The 10,680-nt window shown below is 39.7% G+C and overlaps 1 protein-coding gene across 1 annotated transcript; it reads left to right on the top strand.

Moving 5' to 3' along the window:
- Nucleotides 1-45: 45 nt before the first annotated feature.
- Nucleotides 46-10,183, top strand: Nabp1 (nucleic acid binding protein 1). The gene is made up of 8 exons (XM_008835607.3): nt 46-537; nt 742-880; nt 3,948-4,019; nt 5,692-5,764; nt 6,488-6,539; nt 7,834-9,008; nt 9,611-9,646; nt 10,012-10,183. Exons 1-6 carry the CDS (start codon nt 447-449, stop codon nt 7,995-7,997), a joined length of 591 nt encoding a protein of 196 aa, XP_008833829.1. The 5' UTR covers nt 46-446; the 3' UTR covers nt 7,998-9,008; nt 9,611-9,646; nt 10,012-10,183.
- The last annotated feature ends 497 nt before the right edge of the window (nt 10,184-10,680 follow it).

Raw genomic sequence — 10,680 nt, 5'->3', positions numbered from 1 at the left:
TCTCGTCCCCTCCCGGAGCGTGGGACACACGGGGCGCGCGCGTGTGTGCGTGTGCGCGTGTGTGTGTGTGTGTGTGTGTGTGTGTGTGTGAGTGTGAGTGTGAGTGAGTGAGTGACAGTGGGACTCGGGCAGGCCTGTGCTCTGTTGCCTTTTTCACTTCCCCTAGGCGGCTGTCCGCACGCTGCTCTTCCCGCCGCCCCACTAAGCGCGGGCTAGGTGTGCGAAGTGCATCGTCCTTTTGCTTTTGGAACTCTGTGCTGCTTTTTCTGCTCCAGATTTTTTTCTTTCTTTTGGCTCTCTGCCTCGAGGGCTGGTTTCCCCGGCCCCTGAGTAACTGCTTCCTGCCCCTGGTCGCCAGCCCCGCCCAAGGTCGCCCCAGGGCTGTGCCCCTGGCCCCGAAGGGTGGGAAGCGGGTCTCGGCAGCCTAGCCACACACCCGTCTCAGTATGCATGGGGTCAACGACCCTCCTCTTTTTATAAAAGATATTAAGGCCGGACTGAAAAACTTAAATGTCGTCTTTATTGTCCTGGAGATAGGTAAGTGGGGTCTGCAGCCTGCCCCACCGCCCCAGCGCCGCCCCTTCCCCCCGCCCGCGCCCCCACGTGCTCTGGCCGCTCGGCCGGCGCTCGGATCCTACTTGCGGAAAGGAGTCTTAGCGTTCTGGAGGAGGGTCAGCGAGCCTCCCCGCACCGGCTTGTTCTCTAACACACCTCCGGGTTTTGATCTTTAAATTTTCACAGGACGCGTGACCAAAACCAAAGACGGCCATGAAGTGAGATCGTGCAAAGTAGCCGATAAAACCGGCAGCATCACTATTTCCGTGTGGGATGAGATCGGAGGTCTCATACAGACAGGGGATATTATTCGGTTGACCAGAGGGTAGGTGTGCAAAATTTTGGGGTGGGGGTGGGGTTGCCCTAACCGTGCACGGTTGGGATTGGCTGACTGGGTCGTGCCAAGTTCTGAAGTTCATGGCTTTTCCTTGGGCCGCACTCCAACGCCCAGAAGTTGTGATCCCCATTGGTGGGCAGCGTTGGGTTGCAACACACCTTTTGAAACAGTTTGGTCCTTTCGTTCATTGCATTCTCTTCCACCCCCCCCCCTTTTTTTTTCTTTTTGGTCTTTGAGACAGGGTCTCCCTGTAGCCCTAGTTAGCCTGCTCATCATTATGTAGACCAGGCTGGCCTCAAACTCACAGAGATCCACCTGCCTCTGCCTCCTGAGTGCTGGGATCAAAGGCTTGCGCCACCCTGTCCAACGCCCCCCCCTCCTTTAGTGACTTGAAGTCTTGTCAATTCTTTATTTGTACCTGTCATTTAAGTGTAGCTGAGTGTAGCTGGAGAATTTTGCTCCTCCCTTTTGTTTCAGGAGACAATCTCAGGTAAACCGGGTTGGCTTCCAACTCTAGCCCTGGAGAATGACCTTGAATTTCTGATCTTCTGGCCTTCCGAGGGAGTGGGATTACAGGCTTGCACTCAAATGTGCTGGGGATGGCTAGGCCAGCACTCTATACCTGAGTTACAGCCCCAGCTCGAATTAAACTTTTTCTGTGGTCAAATTTGTACCATATTAAGACAGTATCTGAAAATAATATCTTGTTTTCTGTTGTAAGATCCATATTTTTCCAAAACCTAAATAATATTCAGAAAATGTTTGGCAGAAGGACGTTTGCTACCTCCATCAGCAGATTGATGACTTTAAAAAAAGATCTCGCACTGTTTTCATGGACTTAAAATTTTGCTGGGCATGGTGGCTCATGCCTTTAATCTCAGCACTTGGGAGGCAGAGACGGATAAATCACTGAGTTCAAGGCCAGCCTGGTCTACTTAGGGAGTCCCAGGCCAGGTGAAACGGCAAGGGTCAGACCCTGTCTCAAAAAGACAATTTTTTTTTTTTTTTAACCAAAACTTTATCTTAAAGCCCAGAGAAGAATCTTGAAAGTAAGATCTAGAGGCTTCTGTGATCAGGAGAGTTGTAATAATTTGTTAGAAACTACAGGAAAAGTAGGTCGTTTTGATGTTGGGCCGGTAGACTCTCAGAAGTATTGGAGTGCTCTGGGCAGGAGCTGGTAGATCTTTGATACTATCTTAGAGGCCTTCCAGCTTTTTCAGGAAGTGATGTAAGGTGTCATGAAAGCAGGAAGTGAGAGTCAGGACTTAGGCATCCTGTTATATACTGACTCACTGTGACACTAAATTACATACTTTAACTTCCACAAAAGACAATTCTTACTTTGGAGGGTGTGGTGAGGACTAGCATAATTGAAGTTCTTTGGTTTCAGATATTTTCATGTAGTGATGCAGAATTTTATACATAGAACTGCATCTCATTTCAAGCAGTTCATATTCTGTAGTCATACTTGAGGATGTTGCCATGAGAAACAGGCCAAGAATTAACTCAGCTGTAATATTTAAGGGGCACAATTACCAAGGAGAGCAATTGAGAGAAAGTTAGAAATTAAAGCTGCTCTTCCTCAGTGTGACCTTGGGAAGCACTGTGATGCTTCTGCTCCCTCTCCTGTAAAATGGGAATAATTTTCCCTTAGTAGACAAAGTCACTGCTTGGAGTATGGTCTAGTATAGGTTCTGGTGGATCTGAAAAAGTAGCATTTGCAAAATGTCATACATAACATATAATAACTCATTTGAAATTAGCTTATCAGAAAACTGCAAACCTGATCTGTGTTCTCATTCCTTAAATAAAAACTAAATGTATCATTTTTGTTTTCTCAAAATATCTACCTGTACTCTAATAAGGTGAAATATTAATGCCCTTGTCTCATAAGTAACTGTGATTTGAGAATGGTGAACATAGATTCCTGTCTTTGCCTATGCTGGGTGGGGTTAAAGGCATTTGCCGCCACACCCAGATTAAAAGTCATTTTAAAGCCATGGTAGTTGTACAAAGAACCATTGAAAAATTAAAGTTTGGTATGATTTTGTTAAATATATTGATTTATATTTTCCTTAGGTTTAGTGATACCTGCATTTAAAATTGTTCAGAGTAAACAGTTGGTTCCATTATGTTAAAAGTTGCAAATTTGGAAGGACAGACAAGAGAAAGATTTGTAATCCCAGTTTTTTTTTTTTAATTCCCTGATAAAGTTCTACCAGATTTTGAGTAGCTTGGGAACTTTGTGTCTTCAGAAAATAAATTGTTAACAGTATCTGCCTTGAACCAGTAAGTGAGTACAAAAGAAAACACTAGTGTGTTGACTTTTCTTGTGGCTGAGATGTTAAAAAAAAAAACAAAAAAAACTTCTGCTTGAATTTCTGTAATTTGAAACTCTTCCTTTGGTAATTAACAACAGATCGAATCATGTAGGGATTACAATGTATACTTTACCTGAAAACTTCTTCCCCATCCCCTCCCCATCCCTACTTTAGGCTGACCTCAAACTTTTCTTCTTTTGTCCTTCTGAAATCCGGATTGCAGGTTTGCATCACCATACCTGGCCCTAGGAAAGCACTTTTTCTAAAGCTACGGCTGCTGGCCTATACCATCATCGTACATTATAGACACTTCTGAGACTAAGACCGAAGTCTCAGGGCTCCCTGGGCCACAAGCAAGTTCAGGGCAGTCTGGGTAGCTTGGGGGAATTCTTTGACATAAATAGTTTAAATTAAAAAGAGTCTGGGGTCATACCATAGTGGTGGAATGCTTGCTTAATGTGTGCAAGGCCTGGGGTTTGGCCCCTCCCTAGAACTACTTAAAAGGATTTTTTTTTTTCCCTGAAAGGGTTAATAATTTAGATAATTATGTCATTGTGGAAGTAGAATTTTTTATATATAATTCCTTAGTCAAAGTTACACTTAATGGAATTTTTTTACTTCTCATGGTAAGTAGACCTTGATTTCTACTTTACCCCACCACCAAAAGTAGAATGAAGATTTACTTTAGAATAAAATATACATATTCCTGAAGATCTGATTTCTTGTCCCTCTAGATATGCATCCATGTGGAAAGGATGTCTGACTCTCTATACTGGAAGGGGTGGTGAACTTCAGAAGATCGGAGAGTAAGTATTAAGATGCATTTTGTAGAATTAAGAAAATTATAATGTCTGCAGAGTAAGTATAAACTATAAGCATTTTGGGGGCGGGGCATGATGGCGCTAGGACATTTAGTCCTAGCACTCTGGAGGCAGAGGCAGGCAGATCTCTGTGACCAAGGCTAGTCTGGTCTACATAGTTCCAGGCCAACTGGGGCTTCAGGGAGAAAAAGACCAAAAGTCGTTTTTTGATTTGGCTTTGTATTACATGTAGGAAGCTATCTTAATTACTATCAGTACCGTTTTCTGTGGTTGAAAAGGTTGAATTTTTCACAACAGAGAACAGTTGAGACCAGCCCTGGTGGACCCACTCTGTAGGCTTTAGAAACATGCATCTTTCAGATGCCCTTTGAAGTAAATTCTCTCCTTGTGATTTACCAAAATAGAAGTTAGAGTAAGTTTCACTCCATAAGTTTAAGTTCTCATTACCTCTGTATAGGTGAATTTATACTAGAGTTAAAAGTACTCTTAGCAGTGGAAACAGTTGTCCTCATCTAGGTACAGTGCAGGCAGCCACAGTAAGAGCGTCCTTGGTAAGGAGTTCATCCAGACCCGTAGTAGCTGTCGCTGTAGGGCTGTACAGGTGATCCAGCCTCCACGAGGCTTCCCATAATGTATGGTATAGATGATGAGCTAAAGCATTAATCCAGTCTCTTCAGTTAATACTTAGAGCTCTACTTACTGCCCATGAAATTGGAGGATATTTAAGAAAAAGAAGTCATAAATGGTACTAAAAAAAAATTCACCCTGAGGTTGAAGCATGCTTTGGACAACATTGTTAATAATGAAAGGGGGAAAAGTGACATCTTTTTAAAGATCTAAATGCTTAATGACACTAGAATCTAGTGATGTAATGTTTTTTCCTTGACTAGAATGCCAAATAATTGAGATTCATTTATGCTTATATGTGGCATAATGCTGTTAGAGCTATGTGTTAGGAAAGGGTCAGGACTGTAGGATCTGTCAGCCCTTCATTAAAAGGTGGAACCACAGGAAACCACTCAATTCTTTGACTGTTCTTTGTCAGGGTCAATTTTAAGATTCCCCCAAACTGGATCTAGTTTTTTTTTTTAAGAGTTGAAGAGCTAAGAAAGTGCTTATGTGTGAACTTGGTACAGGTCATAGTGTCAGTTTACCAGAAGCCCTGGGATAAACAGGAGACTTGCCAACCACTTGTCTGTCTTTATCGTGTAGAATTCAGTCTTAAACTTAGATGATTATCTTTGTAGAGTCACAGTGATGATCAAAAGAGGGATTGGATCAGAGAGTGAATAGACCAGTACATTAGTGGGAAAGTCACACTGGACCCCAAACCTGGTTCCTTGGCATCTGCCTATGGGGAAAACCAGCAAATATGTGATTCTGTGTCCTTGATAATTGACATAATTAAATTTTGCAATACAGAAGAATTTAAACACAAATAGAATTATGTTTTTTGATAAATAATTCGTTTTATGGGCTGCAGTTATTTAGGAAATGTTTGTTGCGAATGAATTGTATTACTTAGCATATTACTGTTGTCATTCCTGTATGCTAAGGGTATTATACAAAACAGTTTGATTTCATTCCTGTATGCTAAGGGTATTATACAAAACAGTTTGATTTCAGAACGTTTAACTTGTCCTTCATTTTCTTTCAGATTCTGTATGGTTTATTCAGAAGTACCAAATTTTAGTGAGCCAAACCCAGATTATAGAGCACAGCAGAACAGGGTAATTAATCCAAATATATGGGGGTGTTGTATTGTGGGTTTTTTTTTTTTTTTTTTGAAGATTTTTTTCCTGTAGCCCCAGTTGGCTGGAAGTCAGCATGCAGATCAGGTTGGCTTTGATCTCAGAGAGATCTGCTTGCTTCTTCCTCCTGGGTAATGTGATTAAAGGCTTGTACTACCTCAGCCAGCATGGTATATTTTTGTGTATGGGTTAACTTGACTTTATACTGTAATTCTATCACTAGGCCAAATTTGTGTGGCCAAAGTGTAATGAAAAGAATTATAAAACAGTCTTAGGGTTGGGGTTGTAGCTCAGTTAGACTATTTGCCTAGCATCAAGCCCTGGGCTTGACCCCAGGTACTGCATAAATCACGCATGATGGTATTATAGCAAGTTTGAGGACAGTCTGGAATACTTGAGATGCTGTCTCAAAAAAGTCTTTAAAGTAGTTTTTATTATGAGTTTTTGCGTCTCCATAGTATGTGACATAGAGTTATGTTTAGTGCTCTTCAGAGTGATAACGAAATACCAGGAAATAAGGGATATAACAAAAATATTAAAAGCTTGGAAAAGATTCGTGTGCTTTAAGATTGGATGGACTTGGACAGGTGTTTAAATAATTATTAAATTGTTAAATAATTTTTAAAAACCCTTAAAATATAAAAAGGATATATTTTATAAGTGTTATTTATAATCTTCATTGGCTGACTTAAAATTTTTTAGGCACAAAATGAACAGAAGAATAATATGAGTACAGTCACATTTGGACCCATGGGTAAGTTGTTTTTTATCGTATTTGTGATGAGATGTAGAAGTTAAGGAAAATATGAAAAATGTAGAGGAAAACTATTTAGGCATAATTTCATGTTAAAGATGAACTCCCAATAAACAGGAAATACCCAAATAACCGTGAACATTGATTACTAGTTAAGACTTAAGTTTTGGTGATATCTCTATAGAGGTCTGTTTTTCTTTTTGAAATCTGTCAGGATTATAACGCAAAATGCTAGTTGCTTTGGTACACTTGAAGTCCATCTTCAGACAAGTAGCTCTACTGAGTAGTAGTGAATTAGCACCTGAACTTTTCCATAGCTGTTTGCAGGTGTAGTGGCACACGACTTTAATCCCAGCAATGGGGGAGGCAGAGGCGGGCAGATCTCTGTGAGTTCAAGGCCAGCCTGGTCTACATAGTGAGTTCCAGGACAGCTGGGGCTAGAGGGAGACCCTGTATCTCTTCCCAACTGTTTATGTTTTTGTTTTGAGACAGGATCTCACTATATAGCCCTAGCCGGACTGGAACTCTATGTATACCAGGTTGGCCTTGAACTCAAAGGATCTGCCTGTTTCTGTCTCCCCAGTGCTAGGATTAAAGGCATGTGCCATGATGCCTGGCACCCAACTGTTAATTTTGATGACGTTTTCAAAAATCACTCTATACAACTAGCAATATAGTATTAAATATTTTTCCACATCTTGACTTTTGGGAGGAGGAAGGGGAGAACAGGGTCTCACCATACTGCTCAACCTGACATTAAACTTAACTCTGTACTCGATGTTTGCCTCAAATTTACCATACTCCTGACTCAGCCTCCTCAGGACTAGGATTACAAGTGTGTACTGCCACATCCAGTTTAGTATATTCTTGTATTTGGGGGAGAGTTTGTTTATTCTAGATGACTTCTGTTTTTTTAAATATTTTATTTTTATTTTATGTGTATGTGAATGTAAGCATTAATAGTATGTGTTGGAACTCGAAATGAATGAATTTCTGTACTCAGTATATAGATGACTTCTGTTTTTTTAAATATTTTATTTTTATTTTATGTGTATGTGTGTTATGCCTGCATGTATGAAAGTGCACCCGTGTCGTGCAGTGCCCATGGAGGACAGAAGAGGCTGTCGGATCCCCTGGAACTGGAGTTACAGACAGTTGTTAGCTGCCATGTGGGTGCTGGGACTCAAACCTGGGTCTTCTGCAAGAACAGTTAGTGTTCTTAACTGCTGAGCCATCTCTCCAGCCCCTATAGATGACTTCTGAAAATGGTAAATTTTTTTGTATTCTTTCTTAGGAAATGGTGTTCAAACTGAATCAAGAGGATACCATCTTTCATATGCTGGAAGAAGCAATGGCCGGGGACCCATCCATCCACAGCTGCCAGGAACAGCTAATGATCAAACAGTCACGACAACAATAAGCAATGGCAGGGATCCACGGAGAGCTTTTAAAAGATGACCCAAGCCAAACAGTCACATGTAGTTTAGGAACTACATGCCCTACTTGAACACTTAATGCACTTTTATTTATTGTTAACTGTGAAAAGTTTGTCTCTTACTGGTTTCCTTGTACATTTTTGGTTTGTTAAGAGTGGTTGGTTTTTACAACAGAACAATTAGGCTGCTCATTTATATCCTATTGAACAATAGGAACACTCTGAAAAGCAGGGGCGTTTATTTTTAAAGCAAGAAGTTACTGGGTATCACCTAAAACACCTGCACCCATTTCAAGGGTGAGTTGCTTATCAGCTTTATAGCCTCTATGAGTCTATCCTCTGTATAAACTTTGTAATATTTGACATAAAGTTCAGTGGAAAATGTTCCTTTGTCTTAAATTCAGATATTGCCAACTAAAGCAATAACCACCCTAGACCAGAAACTTGGTCCATGCTGACAACATTTTACATTTTTGAGTGTTTGTGATCTGGAATGACTTGACCTCATTGAGTGACTGGCATTAAGATTTTCCAGGGACTGAATGACCATAAATTCTTGTTTTATTACCAGAAAACTGGATTCTTCATCGGAATTATGGACTAGAATGTATAATGTAACAAGAAGAAAGTTGTTTAAGAATAATGCTCTTAACAGTTTGTTATTAACACTGAGAATTACATTGGAGAAAAATCTTACATTTTGAGTCCTTGAATATTTATTTTTGAAACTATCATGTTAAACATTAAAATATAACTTGGGAGTTCTAAAGTCTTAGTGGACATTGATTTAATTATTAGTGAGACAGAATCTCACTATACATGCCTGGCTGGCTTTGGATCGCAGAGATCCTCCTGTCTGCCTCTAAAGTGCTATGGTTAGAGGCATGCTCCACATGCCCAGCTGATTTATTTGAAAAAGTATTTGTGGTTGATGACTGTTGTTGCAAGTTGAATTCCTAGAGCAGTGTGCTCTCTTAAGTTACAGATCTCCAGGTCTGGTAATCATCTTGAAATGAAAAAGTGAAAGTGCTACGGTAGGTACTTCATTCTTTTGGGGGGTGTGGTCAAAGATTCTGAACACGGTTCACATAGCCCAGCAAAAGTGAAATGTTTATCAAGAAGTGATTATACCCTTATTAGGAATCTTAAGAGTGAGATTTATGTGTAATAAACGGTGCTCCTACTATAGGATGGACAGCTGGTACATTTTTCCTTTGTTATAATTCACCTCTCCTTAAATTACCTCTTGAATAAAACTTGCTTTAATGACAATCAACCTAATTTTTGCTCTTTCAGTGACTTAACCATAGAGAGAGCCCAGTGCATTTTACTGAAATTATAATGTTAATTTCGATCTGACTACTCCTTAGTTCTTGTCATTTTTTCCCCATTTCAAATTAAAATAAGTAATTTTTTTTTCAAATTGTGTAGCGTATGAATATAATTTGTGCCAGATATTTTTTATTCTAAGTCAGTTGAACAAATTTCAGTATATACTGTATTAGGCATTGTGTGGTGGTAACTACAAATTTTGAGCAATCTCGAGTTTACTTACGGGGTTTCGATAATTATGGAAAAATGTTCATTTATTAATACATTATAGCTAAAACGGCATTGTGATCATTTTTTTTTTTAGGATTTTCTTTACATTTTGAAATACTTCAAAAGATAGGTAAGTATTAAGATAGGTTTTGTTTTATGATTGTAGGTGCTTTGATTAAAAATTTACAAATTAAGTATCTAATTTTAAAAATCAAGTAGTGGTAGGAATATCCAGTACTATCCTTAGTGGGAGGAGATGGTGTTAAAGACAATTTTAAAGATAAGATTTGGAGTTTGGGCTGATTCAAGTATGGCCAGATGTTCATTTCTGGGCTCTCAGTTCTGACTTCATTTTCTTATATGTGATGCTGGGTAGTTTGTGTTTGAAATCTTTAAGCCTTAAGTTCTGTAGCTATAGAAATAAGTAACAGTTTTTATTGGTAATAGCAATTTAACCTTGTTCTGATTTTATTAACAAGTTTCTTTTTTCTTAAGGGACACTTCCAAAACCAAAGCAAAGTGAATTCCAAGCTGTAATGAATAATTGCTTACCAGTCGCTTACCAGTCTGCTTGGACAGCACTCATCAAGAAGTTGTGGAAGAATGTGTCTACCTCCCTCCTTTCTGGTGTTTTCAGCTATCAACTTTGATACAGATTTCGGCAAGACCCAGTGAAACAAAAACCATGTAGACATAGAAACACACTTGTAGGGCTGAGCCCCCACTATTGTTTCTAGGGACAGTCTTGTTGTGGACCGAACATGAACATCTGATCAGACTAGCTTGTCCCTCTAGTCTGGGCAGATTTAGGGCAAGTTGCCACAGAATACAAAGTGAAAGGTGCAGCCTGTGGGTCAAATGTCCAAAGGCTGCAGTGTGCCTTTCCAGAAGCATTTAAACACCTGAGTTTTCCTATGGTGTGCCAACTCCAAGTTTTGCTTTTCTTCTCCATAGAGTAACTTCATTTAAATATTTGAAGACTGATTAATTTGAGGATATTCTGAATACGTATGATTCTGAATGTTTAGTGTGCATGGCTGAGGAATGCCAAGGGGGTCAGTGCTGAAAACATGCTAGGTTATGAGAAAATTAGACACATTTTTGAGTATATGAAGGTTAACTAGCCTTTAACATTTTTAGCTGAAATTATATATTGTTTTAGGT

Source organism: Nannospalax galili, unplaced genomic scaffold, assembly GCF_000622305.1.
Source record: "Nannospalax galili isolate Female #2095 unplaced genomic scaffold, S.galili_v1.0 scaffold115, whole genome shotgun sequence".
NCBI lineage: Eukaryota > Metazoa > Chordata > Mammalia > Rodentia > Spalacidae > Nannospalax > Nannospalax galili.
This window is presented reverse-complemented; position numbering and strand designations above follow the sequence as displayed.

What these genes read in the sequence shown, in the direction of transcription:
- Nabp1 (XM_008835607.3), top strand. Translation starts at nt 447, where the DNA reads ATGCATGGGGTCAACGACCCTCCTCTTTTTATAAAAGATATTAAGGCC. An exon ending in CTTTATTGTCCTGGAGATAG is followed by an intron (nt 538 to 741) that starts GTAAGTGGGGTC and finishes AAATTTTCACAG; the next exon opens with GACGCGTGACCAAAACCAAA. An exon ending in ATAGAGCACAGCAGAACAGG is followed by an intron (nt 5,765 to 6,487) that starts GTAATTAATCCA and finishes AAAATTTTTTAG; the next exon opens with GCACAAAATGAACAGAAGAA.